This window comes from Scatophagus argus, chromosome 18 (assembly GCF_020382885.2).
Source record: "Scatophagus argus isolate fScaArg1 chromosome 18, fScaArg1.pri, whole genome shotgun sequence".
Classification (NCBI taxonomy): Eukaryota; Metazoa; Chordata; class Actinopteri; family Scatophagidae; genus Scatophagus; species Scatophagus argus.
Window position 1 is genome coordinate 16823791 of NC_058510.1, and position 27794 is coordinate 16851584.

Sequence of the window (27794 nt, forward strand, 5' to 3'; positions counted from 1 at the left end):
CACTCTTCTGCTACCCCCGCCAGCACCCGTCTAGAATTGTAGAATGAATGTGCTCACCACCACGGAACATTTTAAGTTAAAGTAGAAATTAAAATAAGTTGGTCTGAGTTCAGTTGCTTTTTTTTTTTTTCAATCAAATCAATTTTATTTGTGTTAGCATTCTCACTTTCATTTCAGTCATTTACCTTTCACCAGCATTTCAAACTTTGCTTCTCAGGAGCTAGCACTGTGCTTTATGTGCATTGTGATCAAGGTCTAAAGTCTGACAAACTGAGCAAGAAGCAATTACAGGAATAAAATCTCTCCCTTTTCACAGCCTGAAGTCCTTGAGGAAGATTTATCACTGGCAACTTTTGTGAAGTTCTGCCAACATGGAATGGAAATTACCAAAACTGTCAGGCTGTTTTTTTGTGACCCAGGGTGTATTAAGGACCTGCATGGCTTGTTCACTGCAACAATAATGTTGTGGCCAAAGTAATTTATGTCACCCAGAAAGCTTAATGGTCATGACTCTGTCCTTTTATCCAAGCCTTTCAGAAAAACTCCTCTGCCGAACACCTCCCATATGAGATTTACTGAAAAATATTTTTTTGTGTCTTCAAGAGTTTGTTCTCATTACAATGGATATGTCTTGCCTGAAATGTGGCCTTGTTAGGGGCTTTCAAATGTGTTTCCAGACAATCTGAGTGACTATTTTGTTTCTTAAAACTTCAGCAGACAGACCTGGACATGGTCCTGAATCCTGAATCCCACTAAATGCCCAAATCTCTCACCTTTCTGATCCATCTTTTTCATAATGTAATGCAAAATGTTGATTGAGTAGGGCTGGTGCCTCGGAGAGCTTTGTTTGTTGATTTTGGATGTTTCCATTTTTAGCCTTTGACGGTTACACAAGTGCTTTTGGATACCTGTTGGTAGTTGAGGTGCACCAACATGTTGGATAAAGCTTCATATGTAACTGACCTCCATAAATTATTTTTAAAGGAAAGGGATGTGATTTGGACAATGCTTTTCATATGTAACCACGCTCAAAGCTTGCATTCAAATTTTACTTGTAATCATGTACTGTTCAGATTCATTGGTGCATAGTAGGTTCAGACAATTAGGACCCTTTCACATCTCTATTGTACCAGAGTTTAGGATTTCTTAGTTTTATTTTTTGAACCAAAATCACAGATCAAGGGTCGGACCAAACACCCTAACCCTGGTCTGACAAAAAGAGGTGGTCTACGTCTGGATAAAATTCAGCCATGATTTGTTACTGGTGTATATGTGTTCATGTAAATTATTTTTGGATTGTTAGAACTTTTGGACCAGTTACAGGAAGTTCTGGCTGGCTATTGTCAGAGCCAGAAAAAAAAAAAACAATGCAAAGCAAACCAAAATGGACACACTGAGATAGCACATTTGGTCTGAGGCCTTTATAAAAAGTCACTTGGAGAAAAACTGAAAAATTCTAATAAAAATTTCAGTTATCTTTCGAGTGGATGTCAGAGAGAGGAATTTAATTTACATCAAGCCAATGTCAGAAGGACTCACTTTAACAAATCAATCGACTGCAGGTCTCAGGAAATGGAGTTCATGTAGATAACAACAGGACGTGGGTATGTCATCTTGCTAAATTGCGATGTGAAACTGAAACTAAGTGGATTAAATGTACACAGTGCAACAAGATTTTCAGCTGTTTCTTGTTAGCATTAGAGTTGTTTTACTGATTATCTTGAAGGATAATCAGCAGCTCCTTTGCATTTTATCTCCGTTTTATTGGGACAATTTTTGAAGTGTCCTCGATGTAATAAAACTGTAAACAGTGGCAAACAGTGTGCTCTTGGAGCGAAAAGTACACTCAAATAAACTGCAGATTTTGTAATGAACTATCATGCTTGCCATTCATGGCCTCATTACTTTGTACATTTTCTAGATACACATCTCCCCTATCCACCTAATATTTTTATCCAAATCTCCCTCCATTCATTATCCTCTATCCACCCCTTTCTCGATTTATCCTGTTTATTCTCGGTCTTCATTCCATCCGAAAGTCTTTCTATGAAATCAGAATCAGAATCAGAATCAGAAAAGACTTTATTGCCATGTAAGTGAAGAGGTTTCACATTACTAGGAATTTGTGTTGGTGATTGGTGCATACATAGAACATAACAGTAACATATAATTGAAGAATAAAATAAAATAAAAAATAATAAAAAAATAAAAAATAATAAAAATAAAATAGAATAAGGTAACACAAAATAAAATAAGTGAAATAAATACTTTACTGGAGGTAGTTCAAAGTAAGGTAGTGTGCAGGGTGGAGTATAGTGCAAGCAATCAACCCATTTCCATCCATTTATTCATCCTCATCCAGCTCTCCTGCTGTTTCTCGTCTCATCCACTGTCACCAGCCATTCCCAATTCCCTCTAACCATCTTGACTATTTATGAATGCAGTATTCCTCACAGTTGGCTAAGTGAAAGTAACAGGGAACATTGGGGCTCTTCAGAAGCTTAAATGTCTTTAGTGAAGGCCATCCATCAGTCTGTCAAAATATCACCCTGATGTGGCACAAACACAATCAATACCTCCAGAGGCCTTATGCACAGGTACACATGAGCCTGGCCTCATACCCAGGGCATCAAATATCGTCTTTTTGGCACCTCCCCTGACATCTCATCCAGATGCACAATGTACCTTCTATGTTTGAATGAGACCCACTGGGCTTTAATGTACCTCCAATGCAAACACAGACCAGCAGAGCAGGTGCACAAAGCGATACTGATTACAAAGGATGAAGGTCAGGGTACAGTGACAGGTCACACACACGACTTTTACCCAAGAAACTGTAGTTTGCATCTCTTGTGAAAGGAACCACTTGTATTTTCCTAAATGTAGCCACAGATATTTAGTACCTGCACTTAACCAAAGTGGTGTTTCATGTTAAACGCGTGTCAAGGTTTTGTGCGTCTGCCACAGATGTGAAAGGGTCACCAATGAGAACCTTGTGCGTCTGAACTGATGGTATATATAGAGAAGGACAACATGTCTCCAGCCAAAATATCCTGAATACAAACTCTGCCATTTTGGACTGATCTTCCTCATACACCCATCTGACCAGACGACAAGCAACACTCAGCTGTCATTCATAGCAGTTCATCTTCCTTTTATAGCATCAAATAACTAATCAATAACCAAACTTTAAAACAAGTGAACACTTGAATGAATATTAGCATGATGAGAACTACCTAAAATGACAGAGACCATCTTTGGGAAAGATTTATTTGACATGGAGGCAATTAGATTTATGACTTGCCAGCCACTAGGGGGTGATCAAACGTTTTGGCTTCACTTTTAGCCAGTTCCTATGTCATCCATCTTTATATAAAGTCAGTGATCTGGATGAGACTTGCAAGAGAATGACAAAGTATTTATATATGATGAGCTGTGATGACAAATTGTTCAAACACATACTGTGAGGGACCAGAGTGGTCTCCCCGAATAACGGGATCTCGCCAAGATCGGATTCAGGCGGGAGAGGTTGGAAATAGAACACAGCAAAGCGTCAGGTACCAGAAAAAGCCCTTTTATTCTCCTGGAACACAAGGTTTTCACAGCCAGACCAAAATGCAGGAATCAAAAACAGCAATAGCAAACACTCACAGTAGCACATGGTAGTTCTCCCAAGGAACAACAAGAGTAAAATGAGGCTCCTTTAAATAGGGCTGCTTGTAGAGCCCAAATGGTCCAAACCATTATGGAGGGGATTACCAATAAACATAATGGCCCATACAATACTCTAATCATAATAAATAAATACAAACAAATAAATAATGCACAAGTTAATTTACCCACACACCAAATATGTACACACCACACAATAATTTTACACAAACACCACATAACCAACACCATAAAAAACATAACCCCCCCCTCCTGGGTGCAATGGGCCGTGCCCCCTTGCCCCGTGCTCAATAAAGTCCGCCCCTGCAGCGGCGCGCGCTTCCGCAGAGGCGCAGTGGAGCCGGACTGGGAGTGCGGGTGACTGTGAGTGTATGAAAAACCAGAGTCTTTACAAACTGAACTGAAGTGTGGATGAGTAGTGGGTACCTCACCACACGCCTGGATGGCATCCAGTGGATGCTAAACCGGGGAGAAAACTGACACGGGTGAGTTGTGGTTGTGGAAGGTGAGCGACGCAGCGGGCTGAATTTTCAGCGCCGAAGCGTCCATGGCGTACGCCACGCCAAACATGTGACCAAGCATTTAAAATATATATATATATATCAACTGACGACAGAGTGCATTTCTCCGTGTGCGTTTGTGTGTGTGTGTGTGTGTGCGCACACGCATCCGCGTATACATGCGCCACAACGTCCGAAAAGTCTTTTCATTTTCCAACGCGGCCTTGCAGCGTCACCAAACCCGCTCCCTCGTGGGAGACCGTGAGAAGGGGGTACTCACCTTCTCACACATACACTATATGGATAAAAAGTATTTGGACAGCTGACCTACACGCCAATGGGGACATTGGGGACATTGCATTCTAAGTGCATGGACACCAGTGTGGAGTTGGTCCACCCCTCCTTGCTGTGGGGTTGGAGGCATAGCATTGTCCAAAATGTCTTGGTATGCTGAAGCATTAACATTTCCATTCAGTGAAAGTAAGGGGTTTGGCCCAACCCCTGAAAAACAGCCCCATAACACAGCTGAATTCAATAATAAAGAGATTGTGTGTGTCTGAACATTTTTGTCTATATATACAGTATATATATATATATATATATATGTGTGTGTATATGTATATGTTGTTGTATGTGTTCCTACAAGACTCAGGAAAGATTCACCTGGTTAATGAAACTCATGACTGATTACTAAAATCTAATATGGCAAAGTAAAGAATCAGTGTGCTGGGTAAGTGTGTATATGCAAATATGTGACATTGAGTAGAGGCCATGGAACTCAAAGACTCCTTCTTCAGTAAGTGGTTCAGAGGGAGAGAGACATCAGAGCCTTGTGGGAGACGGAGCTACCAAGGTTGCAGTCGCGACTTATTCCTTTGATCACAATTATAAACACACGCATGCAAACTTGTGGTCACACAGACACACTTGATGTTAAAGTGAAGTGGGACTCTTATTTTGAAGTGGGCAGGGCAACAGGAGGTTAAAATTGCTTGAAAACAGCAACAGAGTTACACTAACTATATGCCTAAATACCCCCAGTTTTGACTATGAGTAAACTATGATGACACATTTCAGTGCCATTACTTAATTGGATGTTGGATGTTAATTGGATGATGCCGTCTAAGTGAAAAGTAAACTTTTCTCGTTCCATTTACAGGCCGTAAGTTCGTCATAGCCAATGCAAGAGTGGAGAACTGCGCCATCATCTTCTGCAACGATGGCTTCTGCCACATGTGTGGTTACTCTCGTGCTGAGATCATGCAAAAGCCATGCACATGTAACTTCCTGTACGGACCTGATACCAAACGACTGGCCATCGCCCAGATGGCACAGGCCCTGCTTGGTTCGGAGGAGAGGAAAGTGGAGATCAACCTTTACCGCAAAGATGGTAGGAAAAAAAATCTATTTGAAATATGTTTGTGTGGTTGTAGGAGAGAGAGAGAGAGAGAGAGAGAGAGAGAGTGAGTGCGCGCGCGCGTGCAGAGGTTTGTGTGTGACTGTTGATTTGGCCTGTTGAGGTGTATAGCTTATGTGCAGAAGTTTCAATAGGTTTTGCTTGTGGTTTTGCATAAATGTTTGTGTTGGCAGTGATGTAGTCATAGAAAGTGGAGATGGAGATGGACACAAACAAAATGTCAGGTCAGTGTGAGTATGCACTGTGTTTGGAGAAGGCACTACGGGTTGTCTTCTTAATAAACATGAAGTTCGCAGAGTATTAGTTGCTGTGTTTGAGTTTGCTTGTATGTAGTATATGGAAGGTACTCGTGTGCACGTCTTTATGTGTATATGATTGTACGTGAAATTTTTATGGGGTTGAATGAATTTGTCAGGATAAAATGTACTTGTTTCTCAGTTGGCCTCAGTATTTGTTTGTGTAGTGTAAACACACAACAGCTCATGCTAGTGTATGAGCTGTTATTTGTGGGTGACCTGACTACTGTTTACCGAAAAGTGCATGTTTTGTTTTCTCTTTTTCACAACTCTTAGTGCCTGATTTCTTCTTTTTCAAACATGTATTTGAATGAGTGTTTACAATATACCTTACCTTAATTAACCTCTACAGTCAGATGTACTTTAGAGGAAAGTAAATAGGGGAAACCCTTCGAGAATTCTCTCAAGTGGCAAGAGTGTATTTTTGTCTGCGCACATGCCATCTGGACCTGGACCAGGGAATAGGATGCTGGTCAATGGCAACGATAGACGGCTACCATGGTGATGAAGAGCTGCCATGCCAATAAAGTCAACAACTCCCTGGGTTCTGGCCAAAGCATCAGCTGGACATTTTCCACCTGTGGACAAAGAGAAAGAGAGAGAGGGAGAGAGGGAGAAACCAGAGGGTAAACCAGCGAAAGATGACTAAGAGGCAGGAAAACGGCACAGCTCTGACGAGTGAGGAAAAACCAGTGGGTGAGAGGTGGTGTGTGAGCGAGAGAAACAGTGACTGACACTGAAAGTGTGTTTCTCACGTAATCTGAAAGCGTTGTTGGTGGTGAGAGAAAGCATGCAAAAGAGACAGGGTGCAACAGAGAGATGGCGCCAGCTGTCTCATGATACTTCTGACGAGTGCTTTGCCAATTCAGCCCTCCCCTCTGCACACTTCACTTTCCACTGTTTATATAGGAGATGTGGATATGCACACACCAGCGATCTGCTATACAAGAGTACCTTGTTAAAAGCTACAACCCTGTATATAGAATTACAGAAGTGTTGTCATTTCTGTCTCGCTGGCTATGTTAACGAGACTCCGCCATGCTAACAACACATAGTTAAAGGATTTGGAGGCAACATTTAATGCCTGCAAGAGACTTGGCCGGTTGGTCCTGGCAGCTGTAAAGCTGCTAGGAAGGAGTAGCTTGTACATGCCCTCTCACTTCTTACTTAAGAGATGTTATCGTGTTAACAAACATTTATAGCATTGTAGTATGTAGCTTTAGGAGGGAAGTGATTCATGTAATGACGATACTGAAAGCAACAGCTAATCTGAATGAATATCCATAAAATAGAGCTATTGGAGAGAACAAGAGGAGGTGATGAGGGACAGATGAGTCTGTACATCCCCAAACACATATATTTAACAGAAATTCCTCCTTATATATGAAGACTCTGCTCAAAGCCTCGTCCATCCCTTTCCAGAAAGCTCAACTGAGCATACTTTCCTTCAATTTATACATAGTTTCACACCTCACATGCAGATCTAACAACTTCCTTGGAACAGATGATGGTCATGTTCTTTGTTCAAGAGCATCTCAAAAGCAGCTAACATTACTCATTAGCTTTCTTGTTGTACAAGTTTGATTTGCTTTTACTGCAGACAAGCTCACGGCATCATTTCTGTTGGTAGCTTTGAGCATCTGCTCTGTTTGCCCGGGGTTGTGTGTAGTGCATTCTGTATTGGACTAGGATTTAGAGTTGCTCCACAGATCATGAAGGGCAGCTTCTATTTGAGAATCTACTTATAAAGCAGTATAAATATGACGTAGGGCTTCACTGGAAAAAGTGTGCATAGATAACCTACTTTGAAGAAAAGGGTTAAGAAAAGCATTACTCTTGATTTAAACAAAGGGACATTTTAATACATATTTCATGAAATGTTGTTGACAGATAGTACTTTTCATAAAATACACACAAAATGATTATGGTAGCGGACTAATATTAGACAGTAGTAACACATGGTAAGGTGTGTAACTGATGATGTTTTGCAGTAAAATGGATGATGTGAAGCAGGTAGTGTTTCATCTACCAAGTCCATTGACTGACTTGGCAGGACGCCTCCAGAGAGTGTTATCACATTTAGACCTTGACCACGTAGCAAAGGAAGAATGGTTGGCTTTGTTCAAATCATCATGCGGTTTGTCTGCAGTCTGTTTTAACCCCGATCAAGTTTGTTTCATGCAGTAATTGAGAGTTAGCAATGCAACTTGAGGCATCGTTGTTGTTTTTATGTTTACTTGCACTTATATATGTGGTTCCAGGTTGGCAGAGCGAAAATGACGGTTAAAATCTTATCAGACACTTGCCATTTCATCAGAAAAAGAGGAAAATTAGTAGAATGAGCATTCCTCAGTGTCTCCAGGTCTCACAGAAGAGCCACAGAATGCCCCAGAAAACCCAACAGAATTTCTGTCTTCTGCATGCTTGTGGTAAGGACGTAATGAGTGCTGAGAGGACAGAATAGTGTTAAAAGCTTTTATCTATTGTGGCTGAGCTCAGCTGATGATCCATAAGAGCACATACACAGACACACACGCATGGGCTGCGCCTACACACCAGTCATAACCTTCTCTATGAATGGTAGTTGTGTTTGTCATGTTGCCATGGAGTTTTTAGAGAGGCCCTCATCATGTTGTCACAGTAACCAAGGGACACTCATATGACTAGATTGAAATATGTTTTGGTACTCCTCCTCTGCTGGATGAGTACTATCTTAAGTCTAGTGTAGTGTCTCTTAGTTTACAAGTGTACTGCATGTAACTAGGGATGCACTGTATTTTTTTAGCCACAGTAAAGGATTTGGAACTGTTATTGCAGATCATGTCGTATCTACTCAAATGATACCTTCCAGCACTGAGACAACACTGTAACAATTCTCCAAATCTATGGTTTGGTTTGCATCTGGATTTTTTTTTTCTTTGTTTTATCGACTAGAAGTTGGAATATCAAATTCACTAAAGAACACCATGAAGTTAGATTAAATTTATGAATGAACTAAATTAAGTGTGAACAAAATACAGTTCTTTCAGTGCCATATAAACTAGGTGCAACAAATCTGAAAAATTGTATGTGAATGGAATACAGTATGTTTGTAATTTACACGGAGACCCTGAATGCACCGTATGGAGCTCAGTTGATAAAATGAGGCCGCTGTTTTATTGTTAGTGTTATTGATCCAATAATCTGACAAAACTCATTATGGAGACTTTTGGAGACAAGAAGGAATCCAGTTGGAAAGGACAGGACTGACAGTAACCACTGATGAGTTAAAGTTTTCTTAAGTGTCACTGAATGTCAGGTAAAAGAGATGAAGCCCTGATGCAGCGGTGGCAGCATGTTGGTGGTGGGGTAGTGTGCGAGGTTGGGGTTGATTGTGGATCATGGGTGTTTATGTGGCAGCTTCGGTCTGAGTCTCAGAATCTTACATCTCTACTGGAAATCAGAATTTCTTCACGTGTGTGCTGACCTGACCTGTCGTCAGTGAAATTCTTACTGATGTGTACTAAGCTAAAAATGAAAAAAAAAAAAAAAATAGAAAAAAATTACAGCCAGGATTGATGTTTGTTATCTATGTGTGTGTATGGGCAGATTTGACCCTGGTGACTCCTCTCTCTCAGTCATACTCACACACGCTCAAGCCCACAAAGACACCAGTACATGGAGTCTTAGGTAACCCCAGCAGGCCACCTTCAGCCATCAGAGAGCTGCTGATCGAACGCCGTCGACACGCCTCATCCATAATGCAAGCAGGGCGGTAACACAATGCGATCTCCCCTTGTCCCCTTTGCCTCCTTCCTCTCGTCCCTTGCTCCTCCCTCCTCACACAAAACGTCTAAAAAGGAAAATACAGAATAGCTTTTCCTTTCATTATGAAACTGAACCTCACCAATGAGTGTTCACTTGGAGCAGTGGCACTGTGTAGCCATGAAACACACATGCATACAGAGAATGCATGAGCATGCATGGACACATTGCACACACACACAATCTGCACACACATGGTTCTGAGCTGAGCCCATTTATCTAGTGCCAAGCTTAGGCATGAGCCTTCACAATGATGGATCTCCCTTCTCACTCTCACGCTCAATTGTCCGACTCCGATTGCTCTCCAGCTTAATCAATCATGCTCTTCTGGTAAACTGTGAGAGGGAACATGTGCACATACACTGAGCATGTAGAGGTGGTTTTTTGCTATTGAATGGGCTACTGCTTAGTTGGGTGAGGCTTTGAATCGCCAACTGAACGTCTCATCTATGTGGTTTTACCTTGGCCTTTGTTTCACAAGGAAATATGGTGATAGTATTAAAAGGGGAGATGAGAGCACAAAAGTCTTAGTTCTGCTGGCCAGAGAATAAAACAATATATGCTAAAAAAGCAGTGGATAAACTGTTTGCCTTTTTCTCTCTTAGACTTGCATGCTATGACCTTCTGTCACTGAATCTCAGTCAATCTCTCCCTCTCTCTTATTTTTTCTTCTCAGTCTGTCTTATTGTGTCTCACTGTTGTGGCTAGTTGCTAAGCCTCACTATCTCCAGCTTTCCCTCTCTCCTGTTTCATTCATACTCAGTGTCTTCAGCTTTCTCCCTGTCTTTGTTTTTGGTTCTCTCTCTGCCCCTGCACCAGGGAAGAGCGAATATTGCTGCCATCAGCTTGTAACTGTGTGACAGAATGGGTTCTAATACAGTTTTTCTGTATCAGAGAGCTGTGAAGACAGCCATCGTGAACTAGATCAATTCAGGGGTGTCACTGTTGTCAGGGCTGAGCTACTGGAGCAAGTCTAAATCATGTTTAGGCTGTTTGACAGCTTCTTTTTGTAACAGCAAAGTTACAGAAAGAAACTTCAGAAATCGTTTTTGTATAAAAGAATTCATGAGACCAGGATAATGTAATCTTGTCAAAACTGTCCACAGGGAACAGACATCAGTTTTGTACATGGGCGAAGCGAAATGGCAGATATGAATACATAAAATTAGAAAACCAAACCAAACCAACCAAAAAGCATTTATTATCATTTATTGTTTACCATTTAGGTAATTTCTCTCTCTGTAGCGCTTTTAATTAATTTAATTCCATTCAGTTTCTTTAATACGGCTAACATTTTTTTAATATCTAATATTTGTGGAACAGCGTGGGTTTTCTCCGGGTTCTCCGGCTTCCTCCCACAATACCAAAAACATGCACATTAGGTTAATTGGCTACTCTACATTGCCCCTAGGTGTGAGTGTGAGTGTGAGAGTGTGTGGTTGTCTGTCTTTGTCTGTTGGCCCTGCGATTGATTGGCGACCAGTCCAGGGTGAACCCCGCCTCTCGCCCGTAGTCAGCTGGGATAGGCTCCAGCTCCCCTGTGACCCTGACGGATAAGCAGTATAGAAAATGGATGGATGGATATTTGTGGAACACTGCTGAGCTACTACTGCTGAACTCTGCTGAAATACACCTTGTTAACACAGAACAATAGGGTGTAAACACATACAGCCACTTCAAATGAAGGCAAAATGTCCTGCACTTGAACTCGTCCACCACATCACTGCACACAAACATGTGTCGCTTTGGCTTTGATATTCTTTGGTATTTTCTAAAGAATACCAAAGATATCAAAGTTCACTCAAATGAACATGAGTATGTTGAAAACAAAATGGACAAATGGTCAAGAGGTAGGACAGACAGACAGACAGAGCCTGTGATGTGTTGAAGTTAAGTGTCCAATGGTTGGGACATCTGGAACTACAGCTTCCTTCTTTTGTCTTCCACATTTCTTCCCATGTTCTTAAATCACAGGCCACACACACACACTGCTCCTTTTTATTATGGCTATAATGATTGAGACAACCTATCTCTGTTCCAAGGTGAGGAGGCAGCTGTGTCAACAATGCCGTGTTCTTTATCTCAACTGTACAAAAAAATAAGCCGTCACACTCATTTGGCTAGTACTCGGGTTGGTGTGTGTTTGCACCCTATGCATGACAAGTTCAGTCTTTATTTCCTCCAAAGCTGCGCTATATGAATGTCACAATATTTATGGCTTTAAATTTTTGAAATCCTGAGGAAAAATGTGGGAAAGACACAGACATAAGCATCGTTTTCATGCTTATGTCACTGTGAACTGAAAACACCCCTGCCATTATAAAAAGACAGTCTTGAGTGTGTTTTGGACTCGTAGGTGTTTATCAGACAATGTGAGTGTCCTAACAGCGTTGTACTAGGATAATGCAGTGAGCCCGGAGGAGCAGGCTGTCCTGTGTGACGAGGGGGGGGACTCTTGATTGCCTAGCAGCGGTAGCTAAGCAAAGCACTTAGAGACCTGCAGCCTCTCTGGAGAGGTTAGCACTCTACACCGCTGACTGCTGTGGATGATCCCACCTCCAGCAAAGAGCACATAACGCGCACAAACACACACGACTAATGCTGTCAGCTGTCGCCCACACAACAACAAGTTGCATTAGGTTTTTGAACTGAAGGGAGAGGCGTCCATTTTCAAAGCTGTGATGGAAAGCTTTTTGTTTGTTTCAGCACAAATGAACAAAACAATGACGTGAACATAGCGCTTTGGTACATGTTGGAACAGGATAGAAGACGGGAGATGTGAAGAGAGGGAAAGATAGAGGGGTTAAGGTGACAAATAAGGAGTTGGATACAGACTAACAGCATTGCAGTGCATGATCTGCACCTTAACTGATCTACTATGTAATATAAAACCTTCACTACGAGTTCACCGGGACTGGCAAGTACATGTTAAGTAACACTCTGCATTAGATCACAAAGCACCAATTTGAGGAGCATCAAGATCAAATTACATATCACTTCAGTTCTACTCTTTAAGTGTGACTCTTGGAGTCTGTGTCCTGAACTCACTGTGTGGATGTGTATCTGTCTGTGTCAGTGTGTGCACGTCCCTGCTTTTTTTTTTTTTTTTTTAATAACACCCAAATAATGAATCATGACACATCGAAGTGCGATAGCGATGCATTGTGTGTCTGCCTCATTAGTCACCCAGTGTGCTGTACCAGGCCGCGCTGCATGCTCACATATACGCATACAAACGCACACACACGTACACGTACTAAAGTGCCAAAGAGCCATTGCACCATCCAAATCAATGTGGGCATTTACAATAACACATGCTCCAGGTAATGTGAAGTGATCCTCTGCGTGTGTGTGTGTGTTTCTCTGAGGGATATAATAGTCAATATCCATGCTAAGTACACAGCAGTGACCCTATTCAGTTGAGGTTGAGGAACCAAATTTAATTCAATTTAAGCAGTCAATTTAATCTTGCCTTGGGAAGTGACTCATTTAAATATAATGGTAATCTTGTTATGAAGAGAATCAGCAGATCAAAATCTGTTACTGAGTTGGAGGTCATGAATTAAATAATGTCCAGACCGTCCATGACTGTGTGGATTACCACTCGGACGCAGGCCCATCCCAAGCCCTTCAACTTCATGTGTAGTGAATTGATGTTATTGTGCCGTCCTCTACAAGTCACCAAGCAGTGACTTAATAATCACTGTGTTCTCACGATTAGTTTTTCGCCCAAGTCTGACTCAAACCAGAGCTGCAATGTGAGAAATCCAGTCAAGCTGACCTGATTTGGTGTTAAATGTCAATAATAATATATTCAAAGTGAGCCATGGCATAATTCAGTCTGTCCTTGTTGTATCTTGCTCGTATGTGTCTGGAAAAACACCAGTGTGCCTAACACATCTTTGGCATTCTTTGTACCTGACCTGCAAAGGTGATGAGGTAACATATGAATTTCAAGTTACACTATACAGACAAAAGTATATTGATGGGGTTGTTTGCAGTCATTGGGCTAGGCCCCTATCATCCAGTGAAGGGAAATGTTAATGCTTCAGCATGCCAAGACATTTTGGACAATGTTATGCTTCCAAGCTCAATATACATTTGGCTTCTAAGAATGGTTATCTTGAATGACCAACTGCTAAAGTTAGAGGTATCTGGACATTTATTCATACCTAATGACACTTATTTACTATTGAATCTGTATATATGCAATATTCAAGCTAAACATTAAGATTGCAGCACTTGATAAATATTAGCAATGTTGCCACTCAGTAGTCTTTGTGGTTGTTGACTCAAGCTTAATTGTGACATCATGCACGTCCGTACACTGCAGTTTGTCTACCTTTCTTTATTCATGCCCTTATCTATCTTCCATCTCCCTCCCATATTTCTTCTACTTCCATCAAAGTTTTGTCTACATATTTCCAAGTTACATGTTGCTGCTGTATATGCAGTTGTCTGACAGAGAAGGCCCAGTCTCAGTATAGCAGCTCAGTATAGAAGCAGCTCTTCTTGCACTTTCATTATTCTGAGTTTCTTGCCACACCGGGGTAATCTGAATACGCATGTATATATTATGTAAATGTTTCTCTCTGTCTCTCCCTCTCTATGTTCAGTGTGTGTCTGTGTGTGTGCGTGCGTGTGTGTGAGAGAGAGAGTCGGGGAGGGTGGGTCGGTGTGGAAACCTCGACTGTAATATGAATAGGAGTATCCTGTGCACTTGCGTCACTGTAATCCCTGTCTCTCACGCACACACTCACAACACGTACCAGATTTGAAAAGTTCTGTTGTAAAAAGTTTCTCTCAAGCTCAAAATAAAGCACTGTGTACGTAAATGAAAGTTTCTAATGCTTCCCCTGACAATGAAACCCCAGCAACGATGTTTAGAGGTTTCCAGCATACCTGACATGTTGCTTCTAAATCGGCTTTTAACATCTTGAGCTGACATATTTGTTTCAAAAGCATAGCTGGACAGTGATGTCTGTTCTATTAGACTTACTGTTACAGATAGAACAAGGCTCAAACATTGATGAAACAGGTGACCAAAACCTTCAGTCAAACCTAAATAGATTTACCTATCGATGACCCCAAAAAACAGACGTAAAACCTAAATAATCATTTGTGAGCTTTTTTTGGTAATGTTACTTCTGATGTGGATTTGACCCACCATGAAAATCCCTGGTGAATCTCTTCATTCATAGCAGTCATGAGAAATGCACATCAATTGGCAGGTGCAGATTGTAGCTATGATGGTTGTGGTGACTCAGTCAACACAAACACCATGCAGCATGCAACTGAGTGAAAATGTGTTTTCCTTGCTGCAGTCATTTTGCTATGCTCTAATTTTTCATTGGCATATTTATGCAAATCTTCTTCTTTGCTACTGCAGTGGCCCATTTTGAATAAAGTTGATCTCATTAAAAAAATCTGGCATGCCATGCTGTGTGGTTTGAGGAGCATTTGGAGCCAAAGGTTTATTAAAGACATAAACTAATCACTTGTGATGTTACCCACATCATTCACTGTATATCCTTGAGTCACACACACTTACACACAAATTTGTCGATCTGACACCAACAGGCATCCAAACACCATAAATGACAGACATGGTGATGGATGAATGTTGTGTTAATGGGTCCAGTGAGTCTTCCTCCTTCCCTTACTGTCTTGTTAACCAACACAGTACTTGTCTGTCTTGTTTCTAGTCCATACTGGTGCCACTGTTCTACAGTCTTTAACTTTTAAAGACTTTTTTTAACTTTTATACTGCATTATGCAGTAATTTCGGATATCCTCAATAGTCAGATACTGTACACTTTTGGTGCATGCTGCCAACTTGTATAGTGATAACAGATTAAAACCACAACAGTGCATTAATGTAATATATCATGGAACAAGTGCAAAGCCGTTGTTTGCTAAAGTAAAATCGAGTAAGTCATGCAACTGTCATAGAACAAGGATTTGTTTAACGGAGGAATACTGAAAGGTGAGAAGTTCGGTCCACACATGCACTACCTTAAGATTTATTTCTCTTTGGCTTGCAGTCAGTTATTGTAAAATAACGGTTCGTTTTTTTGTGTATTGACTGAGATAATCAACTGATCGTTTCCGCGCATTAGTGGCGTCTGGCATGAAACACTGCTGCTGTTGGCTCAGGTTGATTCTGGACAGTGCATCTGGGTTGAATCATGGACTCAGACACGTGAAAACTGGCTTTAGCAATTTTTACATGATACGTGATTCTGTATGATTACTTGTCGGCAACATGCAGTACCCTGAATCTCGTACACTGCTTTAGGTTTTGTTTTAGCCACTGCTCCATAAAACCTCAGGAGACTTATGGGTCCTGCCATGGTGCCAGCTTGGCTCACCTTACACCACACTCATCTCATCAAGAGTGATAGATGGAGCCATGTTAGAGACAGTAATAGGGTGAATAGGTAAAGCGGGTCCATTCATATGGCTTTATTACTTCATTTGCCTGCATGGCACCAGTCCATCAAGGCCTGTCAGTCAACCCCTGCTGTGGAGTGTGAACCCTAATATCTGTCAGATGTGTTTCATTCTCCACAATGATGCAAATGATCGAATGGCCTCGCTTTCTCAGTTGCTATCACTGCTTAATGCTGCTGAAAACAGAGAGGAAATGGCACTGGGGCAGAATAAGAATGGCACATTGAGCAAAATGTCATATTAAACAAAATAGGCAATTTTGGAGTAGGATACATAACTGATAAATTGTTGAGTGTGCATTCAGGTGTGTATGATGAGAATTTGAAGAGAGTGCATCCTTTGCGCATTGTTTTCATTTTGTATAGATAGACACATGTTTGCTCTCGTGCACATGTGTTACAAACATACATCCTCCACCACTGAGCTGTAATAAACTGCAGCCACGACATAATTGCAGAGATGTTTCACTGACGATATTCAGGGGAACATTTAACTAAGGTCATGCTTCTGTGAGGATTTGCTTGGTGTAGGGCTGCATCTAACAACTGTTTTCATTATCAGTTAATTTGCCTGTTAATTTTATGATCAGTCTTCTCGTAAAATGTCAGAAAATTGTGCACAACTTCCAAGTGTGTGGACGCGTACTCATGTCATTGTGGAGACAAAAATCTGTTTACATACTCAAGGTTTACCCACAAGGTAAATCATGAAATATTGGGGTGAAGAGTTCCTTTAAGGTTAGGTCAAGGTAAGGGTTAGGATTAGGCAGGTAATGTTTATTGTTATGGTTAGGTGGTGGTTAAGCCTCCAGGAAATGAATGGAAGTCTATGTAATGTCCCCAGAAGCGATGGAAGCAAGCCTGAGTGTGTGTGTTTGTGTGTGTGTGGCTGACAAACCACTGTCTGATGTAAAACAGTCCTGTTTCACAGGCCAAGGATTCCCCTCTGCTTTCCTACCCCCTTTATTTCTGTCTGTATTTCCGTCTCTTTCACACAGTTGGATTCATAGTTACAGAACACACACAAAAATGTCTGTGTGTATGCAAACCTGCTTCCATCATACTATGCTATGTTGCATTGCCGTGCTGCCTCCTTCTGAACAACCTTCTTTCTGAAAAGGTGTAAAGTAGCATATGAGCTTTGTTTCCCAAATTTAGAAAACAAGAAAATATCAGATAAAAACACTCAGCATTTATTCTACACCTCCAAAACGTCCAACAGCATTTGACTTGCAAGCACTGTCATCATTTTCTTAGAGTCACGTGGCTATAACTAGACCTGACCTACTGTGGTGTTTTGAAAATGTCTAAAATCCAAATTCTGAAAAGTATCCTAATGAAAATATAGAGCATATATATATTGTGTGTTCATATCATGTAAGGACTAATTGTGTTATTTAGTTCACCGGTGATGAATTTTCACGATCATTTATTCTTCCTTGGTTAAAGGTAGCTGTCTTGCGGTGGAAGGAGGCTACGCTCCACTGCAGTTTGTATGGGGTGCACAGTGAGACACACAGGGTCCACTAACCAACCTGTTCTCAAGGCTTTTACTCTGAGTGTAAAATGGAAGGCACTTATCAAAGCAGCATTCTTCTGCACCACTCTCATTTGTCGGTCACCATTATTCCTCACAGTTAATGCATTGAACATATACCCTCTCTGTGTTGTTTCATTTCTGGAGAGCCCCCACTTGTTTGTTGCTTCATACAGTACATTAATGTCTTTGGTCTGCCTTATTTGCTGGCATATTAATTACATTTCAATTAGACTTGCCACAGACTCTCATTCCCAAGCGCCACAGCCTGAGGAAATAGTCTGAAACATTAGCTCAGCGCTGTCACTCACTCCCCCCCCAACGCCCCCCCCCCCCCCCCCCCCTTTCTGGTTCCCTCCAGATCAGAACAGTACGTCACCATCCTCCACCTCATCACTCATCACCAGGGCTTAACACTAACTATTAAAGTGGTTGCCAAGCAGAATTATTATTATTATTACATTACGCAATTTGAATGGTTTGCAGCCTCACTGTGTCATACTGTTACAACTTGTGTGGATGTTCAGTGATAATCATTTTTTTTTTATCTTACAGAATGAGAATAAAACATACGTATGATGAATGAAAGAAGTGCCTGTTCAAAGGTGCCTTTGAACGGCCAGGTTGGCGAGTTCAAAGTTTATGCTGACCACGGAGCACCGGCTCAGTGTGCCTCTGATGTTCTGAGGAGATCTATACAGTTTTAGATGTATCTGCTTCTGTATCACCAGTTCTGCCTTTATCAGTACATGAAGAGCTCTTTAGTATTAAAAAAAAAGAACTCCTCTTTTTCAGATAAATTAAATATGATTTTTGAAATTTCATAATAGCTTTGATTGTTATTTTAGTATTCACTGGTCTTGTTCAGCAAATATTGGCACCAGAGGCAGGGACTTCAGTTTACAAGTAATATGTAAAGAAATCACATTGTAAATATATTTACAAGAATGCACGCTTGAATTATTCCCTAATAGTTACCGTTTCTCTTTTCCCCAGCGTACATGCGTGCTGCTTTGATTGATGGCAGCCATTTCTACGTCATGCACTATTTTCTCTTAAGTCCATTAAATCATTTGGAATAAGCCAATAAAAACACACCTTATGTTTTTGGCTGGCTGATGTTGCTCACACACACACAGAGAGCCAGAGTCTTATGTTTGCAAAGCTGATTGATAGTGTTGACATATTATTTGGAAAGTCTGCTATGGGGTTGTTTAATAACCCAGCACAACTAATGATGTTGAACATGTGCAGCATTAACATGCCTCAGCAACCTCAATTTTGCTTGTGTTTTTGAGTATTTGTGTGTATGTGTTTGTACCTGTGTGTGCATTTGTGTGTGTGGGTATTCTTTTGCGCTTGTGCTTCTGTGTGAGCATTAGAAATTCCATGTCATTTTCATCTGGTGAAATGACCTGTGAGTACATAAGTTTGACGATGGCAGTATTTCCTCTCTCAGTGTGGTTGCAGCAAAACACTGTTGAATCTTACACCAGGGAGATTTTACGAACACACCAAACCGTGACCAAAATAACTGTCATCGAAGATGAAATGGGGGACTAGTTCCTCCACCCTTAGTTTGGCTTTGAATACCTCGCCAATCACGTTTAATGTTGTTGCAGTGATATTTATCTGAGCACTTAAGATGCAGGGCAAGGATTAATGGCACTTGCACAGACTCAAGTTATTGGGTAGTATGTCTTTTCCAGTGCTATTAGGACTTAATGTAGCGCTATTTAGAGGGAGGAGGGAGGACGGAAGGCAGGGAAAGAGTGGTTGGTGGACAGAGTGGAGGGTAATGGAAAGGAGGATGGAGAGAAAAGGCGTAACTGCTGAACAGAGGTGAAAGCACGAAACACAGCTCCTGTACATTTTGTTTTTTTGTTGAGAATTTGTTGTTGTTTTTTTTTTTAAAAGATGTCATCAATTTCACACTGATTATGCTCTACAATTTTTTAATATTAATGCCCCAACAAAATGGCAAAAACCCGTCACTGAATATACACTGAGCTTTTATGCACACCTTTGGATGCGTTATATTATATTCTGTCCATCTGTTTTTGTAGTTAAGAGAGAAGTGGAAGTGGAGCATCTGATAGACAGCTCGTGGGCAGCCATTACTCGTCACTGCAACAAGTACAGAATGGCAGACTGAGGCAGACACAACACGTATGAGTCATGTGACCAGACATGCAGTGCAATTATGAAAGCAATAACTTACAATCTATGTAGAAAGCCAAAAAGAGAAAAACATTGATATGACTATTGCTGTAAATACTTTTTAATAACTTGTTTTATTGCTACTGTAATCATTTCTATTACCACACTGATTAACAGGACCATTGCTGTTGCTATTGCTGGTGCCACAAACACTACACTCATCATCATTGTAACCATTAAGCAAAATTTCTCAGTTGTGTTACTGCCAGTGGGATTCATAGCGTGATGGAGAGGTCAAAGCAGAAATGAAGGTGGATCTGTATTGCCACCTTCTTGCCTGCTTTGAAATTTGGTTACTCTAGGCTTCCCTTTTGATTTCCTGAGGGGATCCCACCTGCATTCAAAACCACTTATCCTAAATCTGGGGATACTCCACACCGTCATGCTTGAATCTGATTCCACGTCAGTGAGATAACTTCCTGGCGCCTGGTGAAACCCTAGTCCTGGTCAGCTCACCTGCTGACTTCAGATCAACAGATAACCCTTGATACCAGGTGAAACCCTATCACTGCGCTCTGCAAGGCTTCTGGCCCCAGCGCAGTGACCACACTTCACAGCTGCGCTTGCCTGGGGCCCCATTCACATGCATTATTCAGCACATACAGCTAGGTGTAGCTAAGCCATGGCCCCTGCATCTTATGGCTCAGATTACAAAGAGGCTAGGGAGAGTCTCCCACTCTATCTTTGCCTTCAGGCCTCAATTTTTTTAATGGAGAGCAGGCAGTGAACTCCTCTTACTATTTCTTCTTTATTAAGACGGCTGAGAGACTGAGAGTACTGCAGAGCAGCTGACAGGAGAGAGTGATCTTGAGGAATATGATCTAAGGATGGCAGTGGGAAGCGTTAAAGAAAAATTGTCTTCAAATGATCTAAGTAAGCAGATAATCCCGTCATTTGACATGATGAAAACAGAGAATGCTCCAAGCCATTGCTTGGAAAATAACTGAAATATTTATTGGTTGTGAAAACCGTTGGTGATAATTCGTCATTTCACTGACTTACAGATTAGTTGAGCAATCACTGCAGCTCTACACTTGCTGTGTACCCAGTCAAAAGGCATATACTCTATATGACTCTACTGCACACATGCATACAATATATATTTATATCTATCTATCTATCTATCTATATATAGATACACACACACACACACACACACACACACACAGACATGAATCCAGCTGGTTTTGGACATGGAGATCACCTGAATCTGTTCACCTGGTCATGAACCTTGACTGGCTGCAAGGCAATTACCTCAATATCTCAAATCATTAATTAATTGAATTCACTGTGCATGCGAGTGTCTGACCAGCTGTGTGTGTTTGCCTGTGTTTCAGCCGCGGTGTTCGTGTTTGCTTACCCATATACAGTATGTGCACTTCATTAAGTATGAAAGGGGGAGAGAGTGAAGTGCTGTAATTGTGCATGAAACAAAATCTGTGCTGTGCCATTTTCTGACTCTGGCATTTCAGTACAGCATCTTTTTCCACAGTTTTCATAGAAGAGATCAGTCTGTAAATGGCTTTGACATTTCAATGCCTTTTCGTGTCTAGCCTGCGTATTTCTTAGACAGTATGTATCAGTCGTGTGATGCTTTTAAACAAATGGATGCCATGAAAAACTGGTGTCTAATACCTGCACCTGTAATGCTCCTGTACTGTAGGCTCAAAAGGTGGCAACCAACCAAAACCAAAAAAGTTTTTCTTGATTTATGAATGCAGTTTTTAAACTGAAACAACTGTTTGATTTTACTATGAAAATCTGTTGCTTCCTGAACTGTTGAGACTTGAAAGTTCATGCACATGAACACCGCGGTGCGTTTGATTTAGTCAGGACATTTGCAGTACAGAGGTTTAATACAGTTAGTTGGGTTAATATGTATTTTGCAACCTGTCTGCTGGGACATGAATGCTCTCTTTTGGGAGAACTAATTCTCAGTCTGTGCTTTCAACTGTATTGCCAGTTATTATAATATATGAACAGACGCTTTGACAAAGTGATTGTAATGTTTGCTACATTAACATGTATTTAGTTTACAGTCTCTTATACTGTAATGAAGACAAAAGGGCAGTAAAACAGTTTTATTTTTTTTTCAAACTTCATCAGTAGTAATAGAAACCATACATTATTTGCAGTGGAGCTCTTTAAAACTCTGTTGTAGTTCTTTTTGAAACTTATTTCACAAGGCTACACATAATGAGAACTTTATTTTGTTATTATGTGCAGGTAATACTCTTCATAGTCTCTTGATAATGGTGCAGAAAACAGAAAAAGAGTGTTGCAGATTTCTAAAATGGCACATGCTGTGCAGTATTGAAGAGGAAAAACCGGTACATTGCTTTGATACTGCGTGTGATCCATTTGGAGGATGTCTGCATTTGATGACACCATTTCTCCTATTGCCCCATTACAGTAAACACTACCACCACCACCACTCAGAGCTCACATAAGCTGGCTATAGGTTACACCTTGATGGCTATGCCCCATGCATTATTCTGTCAGTGTAAGCTAGGCCACGCCTGCCTTTTGTGTCCAAACTGTATAAAGTACGTCAGCTTGTCTCAAATGACACCATTTCCTTGATTGGTTCACTCCCCTCTTCGCACTAAGCCCCCCCTCCATTGAAGTTTTTTTCTGGTGTTGTTTTACACTAGAAACAAGGTCAATTTTTAGGGCTTAGGAGAGGTTAACATACCATCCATCAGCTAAATGAGAAATATTATACTTATTGATAGCCTTTCCTTGTGAAATCTTAACAATTTAGAAACAGTTAAAAGTCTATGACTAAAAGTCATAGATATAAAACATTTTTTTTGCTAATGGACCATTCAAGTTCGAGCTGTTTTTAATCTCATTTTGCATGTGTATAGTGACAATAAAGGCATTCTGTTCTATTCTAGTCTATTTTTATTCGCAATGAGAAGAAAGAAACATATAGACATCAACGGTGACAATCGTCTATATGCAACATTACATATAAAAATTAAATTGTTAAAGGAACGCTCCATCATGTAACACTCCCCATTGCACGCCGGTGCTCTCAGGAAGCGGTCATACAACACAAGCCCTGTGAACAAGCTCTCTTCCAGCACAGGAGGTAAAGTCAAGTTAGAGAAAGCTTAAAGCATTCAACACCCAACCCCCCCCCCCCCCCCCCCCCCAAAAAAAAAAATGGTTCCTGTAGATGTCAAGAAGTCATAAGAAACAAAGATATCCTTTAATCTTCACAGAGAGGAGAAGCGAGAGGCAGATAGAGAGAGGAATGCTACAATTTTTTAAAGCAGAGAAAATTAAGGAAGAGTTAGAGGGTTAAGTGAAGTCCATTGAAGAAAGAAATTGATCCAGTAAGGCTGAGTAAGACAGGTCAGCTGTAATGACAAGAGATGAAGGGAAAAAAACAAGCTGACCTATGACATTCAGTAACCACATGATACTGTTAGCAGGACGTATCATGGTTATGGTTACCATAATTGCCCCGAACCACCCCGCCAACTACAGTTACACAAGGCTGTCTGTCTCCATCCATTTTAATCCCCTCTTGTTGTTACTCAAATCCAGCCCCTCTACTCCCTTCTCTGACAACTCTACTCTCCTCTCGCCTCCCCTGTCTTCTCTTGCCTCTTCTTCTTCCACTCTCCTCCTTTTGCATTGCCCTTTCTGATGTCCCTTTCCTTCCACCTACTATGGTTTCCTCACTTTGCTTCCTTCTCCCTGGTTAATCATGTTGCTCCTGCCTGGCTGAGGAGATAATTATTTTTCACGGGGAAGAACAGAAAAAGTAAAAGGAAAGACTCTTTAGCTTTCTGTAATTTATGCTTGGAATTTTGTTTTGTTTTTTCTCTTTTTTGAGCTTTGATTTTCAGTAGACAGATAAAGTGTAGCGGTCTTTTTAGTCTTTTAGATGGTGAAAGAAAAATTATAAAAGAGAAGAGAGAGAAGTTTCATATGGGTTACTCTGCTTGCCCATCCCATAATGGAGGGACACTTTTTGTCACCGTGACAACCGCACCAGTCTGTGGGATGCAGATAATGGTCGCCTTGGAGACAGGTCGTTTAAATCATACTAACTCTTAATCAGGCACCCTGTCCTCTGATTGGTTACAGAATAAACAAATAAATTCTTCTGGGAAATTAAGTTGAGGAAAGAAGGGAAAATAAGTAAGTAATTTAACCTCTTAAATCATCATGTTCCATGATAAAATCAACAATATTACACATAAGGATCAACTTCAGTCTTTTTTTTTCCATTTTTGACATTCACAGATTTCTTTACCTTCTTGTTTCAGCACCTACTGAAGCCAGGTTGTATGATGTGTGAAATATTGAAATCCAAGTGAAATTTAGGGTTAAAGCTGCAGTATGTTAAATCTTTAGACATGCCATTGGCCATGTCAGTGGATCAGCTGGTCAGTAGGTCCATCACACTGATTTAGACTGAATTATCTAATCAGCTGTGATAAATTCCGATGAAATTCACAGTCCCCAGAGGATGAATAATATTGACTCATGTGGTGCTCTGACATTTATCTCTTTTTGGTTTTGGGTGATAGGTCTCGCCAACCTTTTATCAGATTGCCATGAAATGTGAAGGTGCTATGTTTGAGTACACACTCACAGAGATGCACGGCTGCAAGAGCCAGCAACATGTCAACTTGCCTGCTGACATTTTGTGTTGCTGGTCTGATAAATGGACTATTGATTGACATCTCATATCTGTTGATGCACAACAATGTTGAGCCACCTTTTGAATACAACATTAGCGCTGATGCTTACCCTTTGCGTCCCTCTGCGAGCTGTGTCACGACTCGGGGATGACAAATGGACCTGGACACACTATCTGATTTATCGTCTATACAGCCAGTCAACTAAACCACAAGGGGAAAAGTGGGCCAGAAGTGGTTGGCATAGGTCTGTGTGCTGGAAAGCAGATGAAAGCAAACAGGTATTTCCACATGATGTATTATACAAGCAAAGCCCTCATGGTTTATTATCTGCGCCAAACAAACAACGTTTCACCGGTGAGCTTCACTGAGGCCAATATATCATGTGACGATTCCTGTTATCTTTTGAAATTAAATGTTTATGGCTATGATGGAGGTATAACTTCTTATCTGGGATTCAGTCCACACATGTAAGTGCTCTCCGTACAAACTACAGCAGACGCAATACAACATGCAGGCACAGCTAGGTACAGAAAAATAAAAATAAGCATTATGTGAGGGTACTTTATTCTGGTGGTCAACACACTTCAAGCTGGCTGTGTGATGAAAATATGTTCACGTGTGTTAGTGTATATGCCCATTATCCATGAATAATTGGCTCCTTTCTTTAGCCACTCTCCCTGCCTCCTCCTTGAGATCATGACGATTTGGTCTGAACCCATTCTCCTCTTACCCTCTCTCCATGTTATCCCATAGTGTTCGAGTCCAGTGTGTCACTCCTTCCCCCATTCACTATCACACCTAAACATTAGGTGTGATAGTGTGTGTGTGTGTGGGGGGGGGGTTGCTTGCTGTGTGGCAAGGTAAAGTGGAACTGCAGTATCACTTAATTAATCGACGCTTGGTCTCACTCTCTCTCTATGTGAAGTGTTCCAGAATTTCACTCTGTCAATCCCTCAGACTCTGTAATGAGGACTTTCTGTCCAGTAGCTGCTGCAGTGCATACACTCACAATAAGAGCTGGGAACCTTTAGAACTACTATTTCTTTATCTTAAAAAGTCTTTCCTTTCCTTCTTCCTTTCTAATTACTCTCACCTTCATGATTTTTACAGTGCAATAAAAAGGAGCCAGATGCCGTAGCTTAAACACCGGGCAGGCAGATAAAAGAAACGAAAGCAAGCTTTAATATCAAAAGGCTGATTCAAGTCAAACAAACAAGCAACAAAAACTGAGAGAGCACTCAGAGGCGAAAATCCAAGAAGAAAACTGACATGACACAAGCAACACGCACAGCAAAACTGACGACTGCCTGACTAGTAAACAAGGGAAGATACACAAGAGGCTTTTATCTAATGAAACACAGTTAACACAGAAAACAGGGTGCGACAGGAAGCAGCATAAACATGACACAAGAGGAACGTAAACATAAAACAGGAAGTACCTCAAAGCCATTATTCTTGTAATTAATTACGTTTACTGTTTATTTTGTATTACCTCTATGAAGTCAGGACTATGAAATAACATCAGTATTCTTAGGTGGATTATGGGCTTATTAGATCTCTGTCTTTTTGCATGTTCTCCTCACGTGTGACGATTATTTTTAATTTGCTCTCCTATTAATGATGTGTTTTCTTCCGTCATCCCTTTCTTTCTTGAGGATCTGAAGCATCTTTCAATTGCAAGTTTAGTTACACAATGTGAAATCTCCATAATGCAATATCTGGAATATGTGAAATGGAAATCGAAGGTAACTTTTTGAACTTTAAAGCATGCAGTGCCTCGTCTTCCAAGCTGATGTATTATTTTTTCTTCTTTTTATGTAGGCTGAAATGATAGGTAGTCTTTTTTCACAGAAATCTCCTGCAGCTTTTATTTAAAATCACTTCTTTGCAGTTCTTTTAGGATTTTATTTCCCCTCTGCTTTTTGCCTTTTAATGAAAATTATCTGTCCTCATTTTCATAAACAAAGGTTTAACTTCTCTGCATTCAAAGTTAATAGCTTTAGTTTAATTGAAATACATTGTCTTCTTCATAGGGCATCGGCTCCATTAAGGAAATGTTGGGACTTCTTCTCTCTCTAATCAAGTATAATGAAGATGAAAGTTTTAGTCTTCCATCCATCCATCCATTTTCTATACCGCTTATCTGTCAGGGTCGTGGGGGAGCTGGAGCCTATCCCAGCTGACTACGGGCGAGAAGCGGGGTTCACCCTGGACTGGTTGCCAGTCAATCGCAGGGCCAACACACAAAGACAGACAACCACACACTCTCACACTCACACCTAGGGGCAATTTAGAGTATCCAATTAACCTAATGTGCATGTTTTTGGTATTGTGGGTGGAAGCCGGAGAACCCGGAGAAAACCCACGCAGTCACAGGGAGAACATGCAAACTCCACATAGAAGGGCCCAGACCGGGATTTGAACCTGGAACCCTTTCGCTATGAGGCAACAGTGCTAACCACTGCAGCACCGTGCCGCCCCAAAATTTTAGTCTTCTCCATCTTAAAACAACATTTTGGTCTGATTTTTTTTTTTTTGTGGAAAAGTTAAATGTTTTTAGTACAATAGGATCGACATCTGGGAGCTGAGACCACAAAAGAAGATTAAAAACAAACATGAAAAGAGGAAAATAAGAGCAAAACATATCTTGAATATATAAATAAGAGAAAAAGGAAGTGGACTGCAGGAACAGCTCACACAGGCACATACACAAACTGGGTCTCACTCTAGTAGGAGTAATTATACACACTCTGGCCACATGTCACTGAGCCCCAGTCAGGAGTGATGATGTTTATTCTGTCTCACACACCTCATCTGACACACCTCATTTGGAATGAACACACTGTCACTTTGACAGATAATTCCGTCCACGTCCACTGTGTCCCATGGCAGCCATCGATACCGGACTTCCTGAAAGAGCTGAACTTAGTGCTGCTGCATACATGTACTGTACCACCACTGTGGTGCTGTGTTGCACCTGTAGAGATGGTGGTTTTCTTTCGGGTGATGCTTCACACCACTTTAGTGCCTCTGCATGAAGTCTCTTGATTTTGCAGTACTAAAAGTGAAGCAAAAAATCAACACCCAATTTAAATCCTATTCGATTTTTTTTTGCAGTCCATCAAATATATGAGTACATAAATTAATTTCTGTAGCTGATAAGGTTTTGTTTGTTGTTTATGCTTTTGGGTGCAAACAGAAGCAGAATTGCAGTAAAGAAATCAGCGTCATT

General features: G+C 40.9%; 1 protein-coding gene across 8 annotated transcripts in view; it reads left to right on the forward strand.

Moving 5' to 3' along the window:
* kcnh2b (potassium voltage-gated channel, subfamily H (eag-related), member 2b) overlaps positions 1–27794 on the forward strand; it is a 208862-nt gene that overhangs the window by 24418 nt on the left and 156650 nt on the right. For 7 of the 8 annotated variants that reach the window (XR_006841390.1, XR_006841391.1, XR_006841392.1 and 4 more), the window contains exon 2: positions 5332–5562. Coding sequence is in view for 5 of the 8 variants with exons in the window: in XM_046370884.1 (XP_046226840.1) it covers positions 5332–5562 (231 nt within the window). In the remaining 3 variants the exon portion in view is untranslated. Of the gene's footprint in view, positions 1–4125; positions 4158–5331; positions 5563–27794 lie in introns of those variants that run through there. The other variant, XM_046370889.1, reaches the window with a different exon arrangement.